At 35.0% G+C, this 21360-nt stretch overlaps 1 protein-coding gene across 1 annotated transcript in view; it reads right to left on the bottom strand.

Annotated features, from left to right (window-relative positions):
• The window catches only part of CBLB (Cbl proto-oncogene B), a 132440-nt gene that overhangs the window by 22841 nt on the left and 88239 nt on the right, over positions 1 to 21360 (bottom strand). Inside the window, 5 exon segments of the mRNA XM_068694558.1 lie at positions 2050 to 2415; positions 4610 to 4795; positions 13405 to 13608; positions 17942 to 18073; positions 20446 to 20533. Of these exon segments, the coding sequence (XP_068550659.1) occupies positions 2050 to 2415; positions 4610 to 4795; positions 13405 to 13608; positions 17942 to 18073; positions 20446 to 20533 (976 nt within the window).

Below are 21360 nucleotides of genomic sequence, written 5' to 3'. Positions count from 1 at the left end.
CAAATGGTAATTCAGAGTTGTCAGTTTCTCCATGTAAACAAGTGGCTTAGGCTTATTACCTGAAGACAGCATTTGGTTAAAGAAATACCTATATATGTTCTCAGCAGTACAATGCCACTTCCACACTTAGTGGTTATTCTGATTTTAGAAGTATTCATTCTATCAGCTTCAGCTCTGTGCCTCATCACAACTCAAATGCTATATGGCTCTATGAAGGTATAAACCTGGTATCCTTTTAAAAGCAGATGAAAAACTATAGCTTTTCAAAACAACAGTCTAGCTCTAAGTAAAATTTTGGTCTTTTGCCTTAATTCTGAAAAAAGAATATTCTGATTATATATACTACCATGAAATCCTTAAGTGCCTTTCATCACATACATCAATGGTCTTTACCAATACTAACTGAATTTCAGTAACATGCTTTCAAAATAACCACAATATCTATCTAAAAAAAAAATTAGATAAAAAAGTTAAATAGCTTGTGGCCTTAGGGAAAAAGTGATTTCTATCTGCTGTGATCAGAACTTCAAATCCAATCTACTTAGCAGAAACTATATAGTCTTCAAGTAAAAATAGAGCAGAAAAAAAAAAAAAAAGTGAGTTAATAACCTGCACTATGAATAAATTACTGATCTGTTTTGATAAAACTGATTAGAGCAGAAACATGATTTTTTTCTTAGGCTACCACCATTTGGTTTCTTTTCGACTCCAGGCTTTCCCAACACTACAAAGTTTTGCAAGTTATCTGAAACTGACTAATACTAGGACTACCCCTCCACACTCTTCTTTCCAAGATATCTTCAATCAATGAATGGAAACAATGCTCCTCATTTTGTTGTCATTTTGTTTTTTGAAAGAATAAACACCACAGTTACAGACATACACACTATTCAGTGCAGCTAAGGACAGGCAATCATACTTCTTAGGTGACAAACAGATGCCTCCTAGCCAAACAAAGTTAGAGAACCAGTGAAAAGATTGAAAGTGACAACTCCAAGCACCCTCAGCACTGAAAATGGATTATTGGACATTGCACTGGACATTTGTCCAAGAGAAATCAAGAACTGACACAGAGAAATTACAGAAACATTCAACTTGAGCAGCTGGAACTCTGACTTAAATCCAAAGAAAGAATAATCCAATTAATGATATGTGCATTACTGTAAATAACTGAAAAATAAAAAGGTAGCCACAATGCCAATTATCCTGAGTAAGGTTTAAAGTACTGATGATAATACCAAATCAAACAATGCAATATGGGAGTTGTGCCACTGCACACTTTTAAGGATGCTGCCCATATTGCCAGCTGTAAAGAGAAAATAAATGATTCTACATTTAGCTTGGCTTTGGATGTATTTGTTTTTTTTTTTGTTTTTTTTTTTTTTTTATGATCAAGGCAGGCTAGATCATTTCAATTACTGAACATCATCACAAATTTAATGCTCTTTTTTGAAAATAATGTTTTATTGGTGAACAAGACCACCTGACCACATATTAAGACCACAAGACCACATATTAAGCTTATGTTAACGCATACAATATAGCCGAGAATTTAAGTATATTTGTATATATCGTGTGTACATACTATATGTCTTACAGGTTGAAGGGGTGGGTTACCAAGTCCTTATCTCACCTATGACAGAAGTAACCAGAACATTTATTTCCCATCATCACCTGTATAAATCATTTTGGCATAAGACACTTTCAAAGTATACCTGAGATGCTGCATTACTGAAGTTAGATTATGCACCAACTATATGAATCCCTTGATAAAAGAATATAGCAAATCTAGAATTTTGTCTTCAAGCCGTTTTTAGAATGTTCTATGTTAAAATTGAATTCTAACTTAGACCCTCATACTGTTGCTTTGCAAATTGCATTATTTAACAAGCCATTTATTTATGGCCCACTTATTAATTACAAGCAACAGGAAATATTTAGAAACAGCACATGATCACTGACCAATATAAAGTAGTATTGTAGAAAATGCAAAACAATACTGCAGTAGGGTATCAAATTAGGCTTCAACACATTCAGCTTATTTCATACCTTAGCACCTTCCACAGGCAGTTCGTGACGTCTGTGTTTCCTCATAAATCCTGGCTCAGAAGTTACGCGGTTGTGCCTTCCATTTATGTTGGAAACTGCAGTCAGTCCTGGTTTGGGAGAAGCATCACTCCCTATTCGACATCCTACTAACTGACTTGTCCCAAACACATCTCTGGGACACCAGCCTTCAAGGGGCATTGGCTGGTCTCTGGAAGGCACACTGTCTGGATGATGCAGGTGTCTGCTTATTCTGTTGTCTGGTGGAATTGGAGGGGGTCGTTCAGGTGGAGGTGGTGGAGGATCACGCAAGGGAGGTGGTGGTGCTGGCAAAGGTTTGTCTTGTTTCCTCACCATACAAGGAGAAGACTAAACAAAACCAGAATTAAAAAAAAAAAAAAGTTACATATATGCATTCATGTTCCCTTCATGATCAAATACAAATAAATCATTGATATATCAAGGGATGACTCCACTCTTTACATGATGCGCATTGTTTGACGCCAATTTGAACCACAGTTCAATTCTTCAAGTAACATATTTATAATGTATTTATGTTTGCATTTAGTTAATCTGCAAACAATTTTTGCCAGAGAAAAGGTGATTTTCTCAGAATTAAACGGTCATAAATGCTAAAATGTTTTTCAAACTTAAGTGTAGGATACTAAAAAGCTGAAAACCAAGTTATCAGAAAGAAAACATATACAGTACTGTATAGTTTATAAAAGCAGAAATAAAAAATAAAATAAAACAAGCAAAAAAAACAGTATTCTCATTAGGAGTGTATTACTAAAAGCATTTTATGAAATAATGTTTGAGACAGGTTTTTCTAGGTGTTCAGGACATGTTTTCCTCCTACCAGCAGTGACAACAATAAACACAAGATTATTTCTCACGGAAGGTGTCATTTTCATGGACTCTGCATAATATTACCAATTAAAAAGAGTGAGGACACAAAAATTTTTACAATAAGAATATTATTTGGTCTCACTTCACTTCAGAGTTGCCCATCACTATTTTTTGGGCAGCACCTCAACGTGTTCATTATATTACAATTAGGTATTCTACCTGCATGTCTATTGATATAAATAGGACAGCATATTAAATAAGCATTTAATTAAGATGCTAATTAATTTTCACTGTTAAGAAAGCAAGAAAACAGTTGGGTCCAAATTTTTTGTTGTAGCTGTTTTCTGTTACAGAAAAAGAATTTTTTTTTTTGCCTGAAGTAGTATTTTTGGTAGAACAAATTGCCCATTTGTTTGTTTCGAAATATGCAATTGCAATTATTTGTTGTCCTCCATCTTGTTCCCCTTGCACTCCAAAAATACTATATACTCACAACATTTAAATATGCAAATGAAAATTTTAATGGAAAAAAAACAACAGTAGTTTTGAAATAATTTCACTGAAAAACTTAGAGAAATATTAATAGTATTTCTAATTTTCTTTTTGTTTGTTTGCTTATTCAAAGCCACAAACTTTGTGCAAATAGTCTATTGTAAAATACATTTTAATAGATGTGCCAGACATCCAGCTTATTTTCTCAATGTGCTATAATTTCCCTTGTATAAGATAAAAAAGTGATTAAAGAAGTGTAATAAAGAAACTATTCTAACTTCTATTTTCTCTTCTAAATTATAAGCCATCAGAAATTTGAAAAGTTGATTTTCAAGCTTTAAGTAAAAACCTGAAAAAGCAAACATGGTACTTCAAACTGGATATATATTATGAGCACACAGATTTCAGCTCATGTTTTAAACTTGAATTTGAATTCACCATCTAAAATCAAAATTTTAGACATAATGTAATCTAATTCCCTTTTAATATACAGCAATTACAACAAATGATCAACTCATAACAGAAAGAAACAAATATAGCTGTTTTCCTTCATGCTTACCCCCTCAAAAAATCACTCTTTAGTATCATTAGTTTCAAAAAACACAGCATACAATTTATTAACGGTAGAATCATTAATATTTCCCCTAAAACATTATTCACAATATATGCCACAAAGTTTTGAAAGCAGGGTATCTGTACGTATTTTTCTTGTTGGGGTACTTTAGAAGTGAGTATAAATCATCACCAGATCATAACATGCAATTTTAATGACTTTTAAATCTACTTTCAGGAAATTTTTATTTCTATCTATTTTTACGAATTGGGGTTTATTACAGAACTGATCTATTATAGCAGTGTCAAACTGATGTCAATGTCAGAGCATAACCAAGAGCAACAAAACCATCAGATTAACAGGTCACATTTGACCAACACATGTAGCTGTAATAATCTGACTGTGTAAGTTATTATGCAAACAGACAGGTATTTCCAAAGTCAACCGAAGGAGATAAGAGTCTTTAGGTGACTTAATCAATGTGGATCTAATCTAAAGCTTTTCTAAGCTATGGGGAATTAAAAGTCTATTGGACAAATTCCTGCAAAAGAGTACATGCAGAAAATTTCCTAATAGTCAATATTCCAAAACAAACAAGCTCACCTTGAAAACAACTATACAGAATTTCTCAGTACTCATAAATACAGAATAATGGTCAATAAGACTTACTTTTGGTGACCCAGTTGGGCTGGCACATGGTGACCGTGCTACTCCCTTCTGAATGAGATCCAGACGAGGAGGTACAGGTGGAAGACTAAGATGTGGGATTTGCAGGGGGTCTGGAAGTGGTTTTCTTCTTTGTGCAAGAGGGGAAGATCCCGGAGAAGTCACTGGTGAATTCTGCCTCTCATTGCACTTCAAGACAGGAAAAAGGAAAATTAGAATTTATCTGATGATCAAATATACAACTTTCATTCCATGACTTGACATGTGATATTTGAAAAGTATTTACTAATAGTAATTTATCATAATGGACACCCTCACCTACTATTAGTTAATAGTAGCATAGGTACTCAGCTCTTGATAACCGAAACAAGTCTAAAAGTCATTCTACCTCAAAACCACATTAACTTGTGATTCCAATCATTGCCCCACAAAAAGAAACAATCACGAATATAAAGAGAGATATTGTGGCAATACTGTTACTCTTGATAACCTTTTCATTAATACAGAGTACTTCATTATCAAAATTCTATATGTGACTTTTTAAAGCTGGATGCCTATGATATTGTCTGCTAACTGTGAGGCATAGTCACATTGTACTTCTACAGAAAAAGGAATGCATGTTTTCTGAAAACTCAGGAAAAAAAAGCAAAATCATCAGCAAGCCAGTAGATGAAGCAGTTATTTCCTTCCTCATTTATTTGCTGACTTAGAAAAATCATTTTAAGACAATTCAGTTTACCATAACAAAATACTAAGCTAATGATATGCAGACTGAATATTTTCCTCAAGTGACAAATCATGATTTTTTTTTCTTGACTTTTTTTCAAATTCATATGCACAGTGGAAGCTGAGCAGTGTTCTTTTAAGACACGTTTTTAAACTATCTAAAAATAAGAAAGTATGCTATAAAACAATGAGAACCAAAGATTTCAACCCCTTAGTCTAGGCTCCACCCATTTTTGCAACCAGTTTTGTAACTGCTCATCTGGGTGAACTCTAACACACAGTTTATTTTTTTTTGCATAAATAAGTTAAAGGCACATCTGTGAACCCCCTGCAATTGTATCAGTGTATTGTAAGTAAATCTGAATGTTTATGATGTTCTGTATTTTCTCTGACAGGGTAGCTGGAAGACATTCACAGCAGGCGTCAGACTCTGGTCATTTGTGCACTGAGGCATCCTGGTATTCTCACTATGTATCTGGCTTATAGAGGCTGCTGTCTTCTTACAGAAAGCACATAAAATTGCTCACAAAAATGCATCCATCTCTAAGCTAAACCACTTTGATAAAACTTTCCCCTTCTGATCATAAGCTTCTTATCACCAACACCGTACAACCCATAGTGATGACAGGGATGGGACTAGGCAGTTCTTGAACGAGGTAAAAAAGTTATCATTATCTTTCTTTACATATACTGACTATTTTAAAGAATCTGACACCTTCATCAATTCTAAAGCAGATCCAGGAAAAGGATCTAGTACCCTAACTCCTTACTCAATGCTCTGTGTACTACATCTTAGTGTAATATGCTATTCTAAACAAAATTGGGATTACTGCCAGATTTCCATCAGAAATAGAAGCCACCATGGTATTACTGGATAACATGGTGCAAAAAAAAAAAAAAAGAGAGGGAGGAGTGGAGAGGCATTGAAAAGCTAGAAGGCTGAGGTTCAATTCCATTGCTAGAATGATTTTTCCGTGACACTACATCTTATCGTTTGGTCTAAAGGTATAAGGTCAGTGTTGCAACTAAATATTCAATTTCAAGAGACAGAGCAATTTAAAATTCACGCTCTTCATGGCTACCAGCGGCTTCCAAGCTTCTCTTCGGTGAAGAAGTAGTCACAATGTTCATATTAAACGCTTGAATACAGCACTTAATTTGTCTTCGTTTCCTTTAATTGATGAATGTCCCTGACCTTGACTGGAAGGCCATGAGGGTAAACACATGACTGACAGCGAGGTGCTCAGCCTCACTGAACGCTGTGAAAAGGGAACTAGTTGAATAACTAAGCTAGATACATGTCTCACAAGCATGCCTGAGCAACCAGAATTACAAATTGACTATAAACTGAATGTCAATTCATTTTCCTTAACAGAAAGCATCCATCAGTTAAAGAGCAAAATAAACAGTGTCACTGAATAGCATTAGTTCTCAAAGTTCAGTTACACCTCCACCAAGCACTCCTAAAAGCCAAGAGCCATGTAATATATAATACATTCAATCCTTTGGCTTCAGCATCAGACAGAACATGAATTTATTTCCCAAATCATTTGAAATGGAACCAAATAAGCAGGTCTCACGTCTCCAAAAAGACACGATTATTTAACATAAAAGGAAGTGCTGTAGCGAGTCTCTGCATTTACGGTGTTGCATAACATATTGTGCCTCAGTCAGCTGGGAATTGCTGCAGAAGAACTAAAACAATCTTAAATGTAATAGGGGTTAGAAACAAGGAATAAGTAAACCGTAAATACTGAAAACAGAGTACCAGACTGGTAAAATTTGTTTGGAATTTCAGGCGTTCAAATTGCTGTATGATCACATTAACTAACTTGACTTCCAATGAGAGCAACCTAACAAAGTCTCAGCTCTCACACTGCATGTAGTCACGTGAACCCACAGCTAAAAGAACAACATTTTACTGATAGCATTTTAAGAATATCCACCACTCTTTCTCTACTGCAACCTTCTCTTACACAGTTCTGCTCTAAGGAATCAATGGGGAAAATGATACACACTTCCCTCAAAGAGCCAGCCCAGCCTGCCAGTCTCAAGTGTTTTTTTGCAATAACAACAATGCAGCTCCAGCAGGGACAGAAACATGTTTAAAATCTACTGGGGGCTGATGTTCTTCTGAGATTTATGGAAACAAGTCGCTGAATGACACGCTTAATATGTAAAGGCAAATTAGAAGAACTAGAGTGATATGCAAATTCATTTAAAATTCAAAATCGTTAAAAGTTGTCGTGTTGTTAACTCTGTTGAAACAGGAGATTCATCTATGTGATAAACTTTCTGTTCCGTATTTATTTGGTATTTAGTTACTTCTACCCACCGTATTCCATGGATGGTAAATTAAATTACAATTGCCAAAATGAAAAGGAAGTTTTTCAAAGCATTAACTGTGTGAAAGGCTTTCAATTTAAGCTTACATCAATTCCTTGTTTCAGAGGAGCAAAATAATCTTTAAGTCCTATGAACTACCACTGCCTACTGATGGAAGGTAACTAATGCCAGCCAACAAGTTAATAACTTATGAGTTACATGAAGAAAAAAGAAAGAAAATAGCTGATAAAAAATAACAGCTACTCTGCCCTATAAGGAAGCTTAATCCATGTAACTGCTTGGGTGCTGAAGTAGGAGAGAATGTTTTGCTAGGAGAAACTAAAAATTATGTTTCCTTGTTTAGATCTATGCTTACTAACAATAAATCAAACAAATAATATCCCCCAGAAACAAACAGATCTTTGTCAGTGTTCAGCATCAGATTTCCTTCGTATTCCCATTATAAAACAAAACAAAACATATTTTTATGTCCTCCACCCAACCTGCCTAGCTGCATCGTTGTTTGATGTTCATTGACAGCTCGGCCAAGAAGACGGCTGTGTTTCATGCGGATGCTGGGACATCAATAGAGGTATATAATAACTACATCTTTTAGCACAGAATACAACCTCTCCCAACAACAAAACCAAACAAAAACAACAAAAACACTCCCTAAGCAGAAAATATTTAAATTAGTCCTTGTCACCTATTGGAGATTTCTGTGCATTTTCTGTTCAGTGGAAATAAAGGAACAACGAGAATAGCACAGTGAGAAAAAGATAAAACAAGCAAGCAATTAAGACAAAAACTAATACAAATGAACTGGCAGTGACAGAAGACAGACGTTCAGCATACAAAGGGGCTCTGCTGCAACACAGACCTGTGCAATAAAGATGTAATTAAGGAAAAGAACACAGACTCCTTTCTAAGGACATGGATTTCATCTGGTTGGCATGACTGCTGCCAAGGGACAAGCAGCTGTGACTTATTTCACTATGGGGCTGCAGAATGGTGCACAGTCGCATCATTGAATCAGATGAATCTATTACTAGGAAATACTGGTATCAGTTTGTCCCCAGTGGTTACAAATTTAAGCCTCTTCTGACATTGATTACAATTTCTAGCGAAGCTTTGTCTAATGGAATTAGTCAAGGCAGGATAATGAATCTAGAGTTTTAGTTTCAAACGTCTTTCTGCCAGAGAGACACATGCTCAAAGTATGTTCAACATAAACCCTACCAAGCGCCTGACTCAGGAATATTATCCTGATTGCTAGTGTGCTGCTGGAACTAACTCACTAATTTACAGATTGCATAATGAGACATCTGAGAAGGTCCAATCAGTCGTATACCAAAAATGGACTTTTCATTTTCCACGTCGTCCCCTAAAGCTTCTTCATTTATAATCGGACGAGAGTAACTCACATTTCTGTTACTTCTCATTAGGACATGTTTCGACCTACATAGATTAGTATAATCAGGATTTGAACATTTGTACAAGGATATAAAGTTACATCACTTAACACTGATAGCTGTAAACAAGTTTTACATAGATAGCCTTGTTCTTTATTTGATCTCTCCTATGCTGACCCAACAAACTGCATGCAAAGCAGGGAGATGGAGTTAAAGCTGGGAGAAGTCAGCACCATATTGATTGCCCAAGGGAATTGGTAAGAAATATTTTAATGAAGGGAGACACGCTGCCCCTCAGCATTTATTCGTCTTTCAAATACTACAAAGTAAGCAGATAAGGACTATCTTGTTGTGTGGTATGAGTTTACTAAGTTCCTATAAACCATTCAGGCTGGGTGTTATGAAAAGGTTCTTCACTAAGAGGGTGGTCAGGCATGGAGACTGGCTGCCCAGGGCAGTGGTCACGGCACCAAGCTTGCTTCAAGAAGCATTTGGACAACCATCTCAGACACATGGTCTGATTTTAAGGGTGTTTTTTTGGGGGGGACACAGGAGTTGGACTCAATGGTCCTTGGGGTCCCTTCCAACTTAGGATATTCCATGAATTCATACGTATGTATGTATAGGTTAAGAGCATGCAGCTGAAGGAAAAGCCTGGATACTTATTTGAAGTCTTTAAAAAAAAAAAAAAAAAAAGAGAAGTCAAAAAGTTATTTAATATGAGCCTTTTTTTTTTTTTTCCTCAGAACAATAATTACCACAAAATTTAACTTAAAAATATGGGAAATGGAGGGGCGTGGGGGTCAAAACAGTCTCTTCCCATATTTTGAGAACCAAGGTCTTTTGACATGATTTGTTAAGTCTGAACTTCTTACTCTGTAAGAAGCCTAGTAATTATAAACAGTGTTTTTCAGCTTTGACAACTTCTTATAATGATTTTTAAGTAATGGTCTGAATCAAAGTCCATTTTTGAGACACTCAGACAGCTAGGAAATTAATTTCAGGGAAGCTGGCAACTTCCCAGACAAGGTAACTTCAAGTAGTTTTAGAAGAAATTGCTCTTAGTGAATCTTAATTTACCTTAAGCTGTTGAAAACCTCAGTCTCCTATACTGCTAGGGCCTTCCTCTTTGTTTTCATGTAGTATCAGTATGTTATTTAGATCAAATAGTTATCACTTATAAATTCAAAATTATTATCTCTTAACAAGGACTTCTACACTACGCGCTATCCTTGTTTTCTTTCTTTCCAAAGAAGCATATAAAGTCAGTTCTTGTACAAGGTAAAGTGGCAAATAATTAATGCTTAATTTATCAGGACAATTGAATATTACAGAATATGGAATAATGAAAATAGTCTGACATTCAAATGCCCTCTTTAAAATTAGAAACATCATTTTTAAACATTTATCTGAACCTGTAACCTGCACATTTTTAATGCGTGTTTCCTGACATGTGAGGCTAACAAAGCTTTGTTAGGAAAAATGGTACAGAACCGAGAAAAAGAACACTTCAAGCAATAACTGCATTAGCTAATCTGATAGCATAGTGTTGGAAATTTCTCAGTGATGAGACAATTAGCGGAGGTTTTGGCACCACTCTTTGTCTTTGTTTCATAACGAATTATCTGAAGACAATTTGGAAATTAAAAAAATAAGCTGCTTGATGAGGCAGATAAACAGACTAATTGCAGTGGATTTCCTTGAAGCCTCTGATACAGTTGATCTGCTACTATGTACACCTAGCAAGAATGAATTATTTTTCTTGAAGTAAATCCATTTACTCATTCCATTAAAGAATAGATATGTAGCTTTCTGATTATTTTTTTCCGTAAAGTAGTTTCAAGTCTGAGGTCCCCCATGGATTTAATTCAGGCACCCCTTTTTGTTTATGAGTATGCTTCAGAGATACAGTGATAAACTGCAGAGCTGGTAGTTTTGTGATAACTAACTTATATTCATAATTCATAGAGATACAGCAGGTGATAAAGTTATAATCTTCTTTACACATTAATGACAATTCCAAAAAGTAGGATTTTTTTTTTTTTTTTGCTTTTCTGTTTGTCAAAAGAGCTCACTTATAAAAACCCAGCCAGGCCCTTTAATCAGTGATGAACATGACTGTGTGTGCTTCCGTAAGGCAGGCTAAATAAAATGAGCTTACTGCAACTACTCTTTGCATTGTGAATATATTTCCAAGTAAGTAAACGTCTCTAAGGCAGCAAAAATTAGAAGTAAAAGCTTAGAAACATTTTAACAATGCCTCTCCCTTTAGTCTTTCAAGACAATAAGGATTGATTTGCAAATTCCTGCAATACATCTTGAAGCCCTACAGTCATTTTCAGCAGTGAGCTCGTGTCCCTGGAACTCTCCTCATCTATCAGGTTTAACATGGCAACTTGTTATTAGCCGGATATGCTGCAACAAGGTTTTCTCTGCAATACCACGTGGTCTAGCAAGGTGATTTGAGACAAAATCATCCCATTTTATTTTCAAAGGTTAACAGTTTTATGTTGAGAAAGCATATGACAATAGTTGAATTAAAATTAGAATCGACCTATATGTTCACTGGGATTACAGAGTAACAACAGTATTAAGTTGGCTACAAGAACTAAATGATTATCTTTGTCCTCTCATCTCAATTGTTTCAACAAATCAAATGACTCTACAACGCAGTCATTATGCAATACCATGTTCATATTTACAGCATTAACAAGAAACAAAAGAAAAATTCAAAAAGGGTAAAATCCGACAAAATGTCATAGAGGAAAAAAAGAATTCCTTCTATCAGGCTCTGAAGAAACACTGTTTGACAAGAACAACAAATGATGATTAAAAGAAATAGACAAGGCTGAAGAAGGCATTACTTACAAAAATTGTATATAAATGATGACATTTCACATTTGGTGGTGAGGTTGAAAGCATAACTATGCTTTGGTAACAAGTTTAAGAAGACAAGAGCAGCTGAAAATCATCAGATGACTGGATGATTCAAGATTTTCAAGTAAGGACTTAAAAAAGCTAACGGAGTGGAAAACCATGTTCCTAAACTTCAGGGATAATTACTGGGTTTCTTCCACTGAACAACAAAACTGATGACAAAAATAGCAAGAACATAAGTAGTCAAGCAGTTGGTAGATACTGAAAACAAGACTTCTTATATTGAAGCCTACTGTTCTTTCTTTTGATAAAAGCATAATGCGTTTTTGCCTTATCGTGGAAGTGATAGTGTTATAAAAGTCCATCAATTCAAGGCTATCTCACAAAGGTCTGGCTGCAGACTGCAATTTAAGTGCAGGCAAGAGGATAAACTGTTCCAAGAGCAGGCCATGTTGTATTAAATGCACAACACAAGAATGATTCATATGACTTGAGAGGTTAGCAAGGATATCAGACTTATGTATATTAACTGACAGATACTCTCAGATATGAGGGCAAAACACTTTTTTAATAACAAACACAATGATAAGGAAATTGAAGAGTCAGGTGTTACAGAATTAATTTCAAGTCAATTATTCAATCTAGATGACCTTAGTAAAAAGTAAAATATTGAAAATGCACTGTAAAATTCAGTGTTGCATGGCCCATGATGGCATTATTGAAACCTAAAATGTAGTGGTGAACTCTGAAAACAAAGTACAATTTTGTTGATGAAAGTGCTTGTTTATCAGTGATTAAATCTGCAGCCAAATATCTAAAGATCCTGGAACAGAATATAGAGCACTTTGAGAGCAAAACCATTCCAAAACACAGTATTACTATGAATAATTTCAAATACATTTTTACCTCTAAAAGTACTGAATACTAAGATGGATTTTATGTTACAGGCAAAAATACAGACAACTTACATGAGGTGTGATAAAATGGCCTTTGTGTGCAATATGATTTGGGTTCCAAGTCACCTTTACAAAGCACTAATATTTATTAGTGATCAAGAAATTCATGCTTAATCAATCCTAAAACATTTGATGCATGTGTATACAAGTACAAAAGTGCAAAAAGTGGTAATAGATTTGTATACAGAAAAATTTGTGTTATTTGAGGGACTTGTCCGTAAAGCATATTTTGGTTAAGAGTAATTTATTACAATCTCATGCTTCCGTCATTATAAACAGAGGTAACTCTGCTCACATCAGGTGAGAATCTGGATTTTTTTCTCATATTCAGCGTCAGTTTTCTTGTTGCAATATCAAAGCATTTTGTTTTTTCAGCCTGAGAACTTTTCAGTGAGTTGCTGAAACCTTCAGCATGAAATGCAGCCTATCATTTTTTACAGTCATCCGCAGCTTCATTTACAAACATACAGCTTTAACTGTTGTACAATATTTGAAATTTTACCTTTCGGACTGAAGCCAAGCGATTCATCATTAAAGACTCTTCCCTATCATCATCGTCATCCAAGTCCAGCATGGGCATACTAAAGCTATCAATAATACTGCAACACCTGGAGTTTTCATCCCTTGGATCAAAGGGATCCACAATGATTGGTTCAGTTCCTTTGATTTCACAGCGGCAAAAAGGACAGCCTTGGCCATCAGATTCCTAGAGCAAGACAAAAAACCAACAACATATATTAATAAAAATAAAAACACAAGTACTTTTAAAAGTATATAAAATATACGGTCACTATCTCTATCTTTCTATATAAAAACGCCCTTTCCAGTGTCTGTAAGAGCTTGTAAAGAAACACTGGAGTAAACAGGAAACAGTTCCATAGATATTTCACTATAGTGAACAGTAAAATGACTGTATTTTTAAAACAGTCTGTCTTCCACATGTTAAGCTCGATTTAAAAATAACTAATAAAAAAGTAACTGCTATCTCTAAAAAGCTTCAAAAATTGTAACTGTCTCAGTATTATAGATTAGGAAGTAACACCTTGCCTCTTAGGATCATAATTTTCACATTTCTTCAGAGGAAAGAAGGTGCGGTGTGTAGACAAGGACAATGCATTCTATTATATATCTTCTATATTAAATATGAATATTAAATATGAAATATTTGTTTTTCATTTTAAGTTAGAAAATGGAAAAGAGCTTTAGATCATGCAGTTCATATTCTCTGAAGAAACTACATATAGTCCATCATGGCTGCAACATTTCCGCCATTGGGCAATATATATTCACAACATCTAAAACTAAAAGCATTTTTGACATGTATAAGTAACAAAACAGGACTTACTTACATTTTCAATAAATTATGTGAAACAAGGAACTATAGTCACATAGTTTTTAAGAGAAGTCTAGGCATGTCACTAAGGGACATGTTTTCATGATTGGATATAGTAGGTCAGATTGATGGTTGGACTTGATGATCTTGGAGGTCTTTTCCAATGTAAATGATTCATTCTATAATTCTATGTTATCATAAACAAGAATTATTTAAATTTTAATTTCTAAATGGCATAATGTGTGGAATGATTTTTAAGCAGCCATGTTTCTATTCCTTTTGTTCGTTTCAGGAATAATTTTGTTTTCATCAGAAGTAATTAAAAGACCTTTAAATTACATTTCAGAGTGCTAATGATTGAGACAACAAAAAAGATCAGAGAGAAGTCATACAAGCACCTATGTTTTTTTTTCCATCTAAATGCACAATGTTGATTTTAACTATAAAACACATACAAAAAAATTATGAAACAACACATCCAAAAAGACCCTGAGGCTCTGAGAGATCAAAATAATTCAATCTGAATTCAGAAGTCATGTTGCATCATATTTGGAATCAGGTAGTCAGGTGGCTAAGATACTGGGGGCAGGAACTAGATGGTCTTTAAGGTCCCTACTGAGCTAAACCATGCTATAATTCTATAATGAGCACAAAAATTAAACTACCTACCAAATGTCTAAAGCAAATTGTCCTGAAATGTCATCAAGCGAGCAAAGCTTTTTGATTTCTCAAAGGGCAGCTTTAATTTTTTTCTACCATTATTTTCTTCTTGATGCTTGACAAGAACACTTGACAGCTCTTACTAAACTGACAGGTGTTTCTATAGTTTTGTGGAAGAACTGCATCCCAAGGCCAGATAAGTATAAATGATGTCTCATGACAAGAGTCATGTCTATTTACAGGGTTAGTACTGGATTTGTTTTGTATGTAAAGATCTAAGTAATCTACTTTTAGCAGTCTTTCATCCTAATTACAAAAAGCCAGTCAGCATCACTTACAATTACCTCAAAGCGTGTATCCAAGTTTTATGGACCTACTGAAGTAATCGCTTCCAAGTGAACGGAAGTCTTCCCTTACTCATACAAATTTTTACAGGCTCATTTTCTAAAGCAGCCTTATAGATAAGGCACAGAGCTTTCCATTTGCAAGGCTGTCTTATATCTGTGTTGTCAAATAGTTCTGTACTAGCAGTTTCCCTCCTTTTTCTTCAAAAGCATCACTAAAACATACAGAATATCCAATAACAGCATCAGATTCACATTCAATAGTATGAATACAACAGAGAAATTAAAACTGAGAGCTAAGATCTGTGTGAATACATACATCTTTGTCCACACCCCCAGAAAGATTATACAGATTATTTAGAACACTGAGAAACTGGTTATTGTGAACAATACATTGCAGCATATATGCCCGCATGTTTTTAGAATCAAGTCCAAATCTGTAGTTTTTAGAAAACATATTTTTTTGTAAGAAAATGAATTTTAATCTTGTTGCATAATACAAAAGGAAGATTGTTAAACCAACTCTTGTTTGAGAAACTGATTTCCATAAAGATGAACAACTGAATCATCCTTGGTATTCTATGCAGATTTGTTGCTGCTTACCAATTTATTAAATAACACATTTTTTCTGCTTAGTGAAAACATCTGTATTGGACCTCTGAGGCATGTCTAATGAGTCATTATGCTGGCAATTAAACACTAGCCCAGAAGCTTGCAACAGCTGACGCTGTTACAGTGCAATATTTCTTCATTGTCTCACTAATTATATGAAAGTTAAATTTGTAATGAAATCTTAAATGTACCTGGCCAATTACAGTTGGTTGTAATGTTCTGATGAAGCTTGATGTTTTCAAAAATGTCAGTTCTCTAAGCTTAAAATGTTTTATTGTCTTCTTCCTGAATCCCTAGCCACTGGCCAAAGTACCAAGGACATTAGATTCTTGAGTCTCCAGAATTGGAGTACATCACTGACTCAACACTAGAACATGCTGCTATCATGATATGAGACACCCAGCAAACAAAAGTACAAGGATTTTCAATTCTTTTCTACCAAGAAAGGACGCAAACAAACAAACAACAACAAACTGCTACAGATCTCAGAATTTCAGATTATTATTATTAACTCAAAGATTAACGTAGTCAGGCCTTTGGGTTTGTCATTCAGTTTGAAATTGGTAAGAACAGAAAAAAGGTATTCCTGAAAGAAAAAATATTGCTCCAACTCATCAGTTGCTCACCAATGAGGCAAATATTCTTCTCTAGGTTTTTCTAAAACAGAATTTTATCAGAATTTCTCATCTTTGGGAAAGTTGAAGGGTTTTCGTTTGGAGCATCAAACCTAAATTTCAGAAAGAAGAAATTGGAAATTGGGAATCCTTTTCAGCCAGCTTTATTACTGATGGAAGAAAAACCCAAAAGATACTTCTGATTCATTGTGTTGGATTGCTTAATTAGAAATCTGAAGAAAAAAAGAAGTTTAAATCTATAGTACTTTGGGCCATGTCCCAAACATGAGAATGAAAATTATTAATTGAGAGGAACTGATTTAAAACCAGGTCAGAAACAGACCAGAACAATGGCTTTTGTTTACTCTTAGAATCACAGAATCATAAAGGTTGGAAAAGACCTCCAAGACTATCTAGTCCAACCATCCCCCTACCACCAATATCACCCACTAAACGATGTCATGTCCCTAAGCACCTCATCCAACCTTTCCTTAAACATCCCCAGGGATGGTGACTCCACCACCTCCCCAGGCAACCTGTTAAACCTCTTCTCACTAGACTTGTATCCAAAGAGCTGTGTCTAACCATGACAGAACGCTGCCCACGAATGAGATTACACATACTTCTCCCCATGAACTAGAGATACAAAAGAAGAAGGGTACATGGAATGGAGGTTATAACAGACTGAGTTTGAGAAGCAACTACTAGGTAAAGTCTGAAGCTACAAAGATGAATGACCTCTGATTTTGTTCTTAATTTCCAAGTCAAATGTTTAACTGTACTGAACTAAAGGTACAAGTCTTCCCTTTTCCCACAGACTGGTACGTTCATGAACAAGACGGACAAGACACCAGAACTTGTGTTATGAGGAAGCCTCTGTGTTTTCTGGGATATTCTGTGAATGACACTGAGATCACAGTTTCTCTTCACTCCATCTCTTATCCCAACAACCATCTAAATCTAGGTGGTTTAGCAATTTACATGTTATCAAAATGAAACATGGGAACCACAAGCTTGTTTTTCACAGGCCACTGCATGATTTGTACAACAGATTAATTCCTTCTCCCACAGAAGGCATTCTGTCTCCTCATAAAACCCTGTCTGGTTGGTTATCCATTCTCAGCTGCTACTTGTCCACTTATTCCATTTGAACACATCCTGAAGCCTGTGTGGCTGAATTGGCACAAGGAGTCCAGCTTTTGCTGTCTGAGTAGACACTGTGCTTTGGAAATAGTTCCTAATTAACAGGAGTCAGCAAATGTCTTGGCAAACCTACAAGTCTAGATTTTAATGACCCCTGGAACCTGTTTTTCATGGATTTTAGTCCACAAAATTGTAAGTGTGTAATTTTAAATAGATAAGCACTTGAACCCTCTTATTGAGTACCTAGAAAGGTAAAACAGAGTACCCCCATTGTAAACAGGGATGTAACAGATAAATCCATCCTCTTCTCTACTAACTGAACTATGAGTGTACCTGCCATGCTGTAAGACAAGAAGTGCACATGAGGTGCCCACAAGGCTCAATCTTCACATCCTTGTCATTCTCTGCGCAGATTTTACATAGCTGAAAAGTGGAACCCATTTCACAGTACAATTCATACTGCTCCTGTAACAAAACAAAGACTAGTTATTTCTTTACTGTAATTTGTTCATAGAAAATATACTTAAACACCACAAGTAACAAAAATTTATCAGAATCCCGTTTTTCATTCCACTGTATTTATTAGTCAAGGAATTTATTGATATTGATCTACTTAAAAGCCACACCAAGGTTATCCAAGCAGCTCACTCTTTCACTTCTTCAAACCTAAGATATGGTAATATATCAAATTATAAATATAGTATATTATATAATTAAATACAAATTGAAATAAACATATAAATATTTAAAAAATAACATAAACATTTATGGTAAAGAAGAATAAAATAAATAATGAATCTGTGCCTATTAGGTTTTCTACAGAGTTATCACATTTAAGTACTATATTAATTCAAGGCATACATCCTATTTTTCCTTAGCTGCAGTAAGGGAAAGATAATGAAAATATGGTAAGGGAGAAATTAAGTGCTGAAGGGGAACAGAATGGAAATTTCCTTTTCTAAGTATGAGTTTAGGACTAATAAAATGTACTGGAGAACTTAGAAACAAGGGATTTCTACCTACAGCTTGGATATAGTACGGCCCACTGAAATAAATAACCCTTGTATGAAGTATGGTACAAATATCCCCTCAAGGTGACATGGCAACTGTCATGCACAGATCATTCAGCACTTTGTATCCTTGCAGGACTGACTGTACGATACAAGAACTCCTTCAGGTGGAATAAATAATAGATAAAACTCAAGTCTAGAACAGCTTTCTAGATTTTGGAAGTATATTATTGGGGAACTGGAAATCAAACATTTCTATGAAGCTTTTTTAGTCTTGGAAAAACAAATTTTGAAAGGTTGAAGTAAGAAAAATCCAGATCACTGGAAAATAAGCAGCTATTGCCCAGTAAAGGGAGCGGAGAAGAGACTAGGCAAAAGAGAAAAGCAATAGACTGTATTTGTAGCTATAGTCTGTATGCACTAAAGATGCTTATGGCGGAGCTCTTGCAAAGAATCCATCTGCAGCAATCTGGCCCTGGAGCCAGTTTTATAGAATCTTTTAATAGTTTAAGCAGCTCTTAGTGGCAGTGTTAATCTACTGCAGTTAAGATATTGTTTTGGGCAACATTCACATATTTCAGACTCTCTGCATTAACTAATGATTTCTTCATAGCTACAAGTTCAGAATCAACTGGATTCATTTAGTGTATTCAAAATACAAGATGACTTGCTTGGGGAGAACAAGGTTTTATCACTGAGAATGTCTAAGCTACTTTTCCTTTCTTTGAGAAAAAAAAATAAGGATACAAGGCTATAAAAACCTTTTTGTGCAACACGTCTGATATCTCTGTACTACTCTTTCCTTACTATTCTAATTCTGCATAGCAAAGAGGGAAGTCAGACTGGTAGACATGCTCATCTTTTCTTTCAGCAATTGTTTTACGAATTCTCTTAATTAGGAGACACATTTTCCTAATGGTATTCCTTGAAATACCATAGATGGCAACAAATACTCCTTTTCTAAAATATTTTTGGAGGTGTGATGCATAATTACAGCAGATTCAGTAGGTCACCCACTCAGCTCTGAAGAAATGGAAAACCATCTGAAAGAGTTGTATGTAGTCTGATGGCTCTCCTTGAACATAACCTCAAATCTTCTGGACATTTTTGTCAGGAGAAATGCTCTGCACTGTATACCTGTACCTACTAGTATTAATTTCAGCACCATCTTTAATTAAGCCTACATCTTGTGGTAACTATTTCTTATTCTTTGAATATCACACATCTGCACATTAGTATATTACATCGTCACTCAACAAGACTACAAAAACATCTTGATATTCTAATGTTTGTGAGTCCCTTCAGGTACTTACTTATTCCTGTTCCTTTCCCCTGATCTCTCTTTTAAATTGCACGATGGACAAAGAGAAAACAAGGCAGACCATGGAACTGGTATTTTTGTGACAAATGAACGATACTTTTCCTCTGGGATCTGTCAGCATAATGTATTATTCCTACTCAGGCTTAAAAACTATCATCTGATCTTGATTTCATTTCTGTATTCTCATCTAATATTAGCAGGAGACTCTAAGCTACATAAACCTATAACATAAATAATGGAAAAAAAAATTAATAACCATTAATATATTTCTCATGCAGATGAGCCTTAGAATAAGCAAAACTTTCCAGGGCATACTGTTGGCATCACCATTAGCTCTAGAGTTTAAACAATTATTAACCTGTTCTTCAACTAAGCTCTTCTATCAACAACACATTTTCATTCTCATTAATTCATTTTCACATTTTAATAAAAGCTTATTTTCACTACTAGATGAGATGGTAAGAGAAGCAAAGATCACAAAGTAACTGATAAAATGCGCAACGTACCTGTGTGACCTTGATGTGATCATGTGGTGTGGGTTCACATAAACCTGTCAGATCAGGATTATAACTTCGTCCATCTGGGAACAGATAGCTGCATCACAAAAACATTAGTTTAAATATGCACATGTATTTAGCTTTATTAGCTAAATAATACCTATGACTTTTTAAAGGGACAGAATAAGTTACAGTAGACATTAAATAAAATTATCTTTCCTTAGCCATCTTTGCCACCTTTTGGGAGCAACTGAAATGCTACATGCATAATGTTACATGCTAAAGTCCATTCATAAAACCACTGGAAAGAAGTTGACATCACATGTACAACTACCAGCAGAATGCATCTGAGCTTTATTAGATAACCTTTTTTGTGTAGCTTGATAGAACAGTATTTTAGATCTTCAATTTTACAGTGACCTTATACTTGCATATGTTCCTAGTGATCTCACCACTAGCAGCACAGTGGAGCTCAGTGAGTCTATGGACTTTTTCAACAAATGGAGCAGAATAGATGTTGTTTGTGAACATCTGTATATTACGACAAGAATCTATACTGAGAATCTGAGGTACAGACTGGACTTTAAGCAAGAACAGTTTATTTTAATCTTGTGGGAAATTAATAATAGGTTAATGATATTATGGAGTTCTATATTGAAATTTATGTTATCTCTAACTTGGAAACAGTTTCCTGAAAGTCATGTTGTAAAGTAGCACCATGAGAAAGTTATATTTAAATGGGGTCTAAAAACTTCACCTAGCATTAGTATTCTCTGCTTTGGCTTTTGTTCATCCAGTTTTGGTAAAGAAAATTGGGTAGTAGTAATACTATTATAGTAAGTGCGTGTTATTCTACAGGGCAATATCTACAGCACCTTGATATCTTTCAAAATATGAACTTATACCTGAAATAAAATTACTGGA

This window comes from Anas acuta, chromosome 1, assembly GCF_963932015.1.
Source record: "Anas acuta chromosome 1, bAnaAcu1.1, whole genome shotgun sequence".
In the NCBI taxonomy this organism is placed as follows: Eukaryota; Metazoa; Chordata; class Aves; order Anseriformes; family Anatidae; genus Anas; species Anas acuta.
Note: the sequence above shows the minus strand (reverse complement) of the source record. Positions and strands in the feature narration are given on the sequence as shown.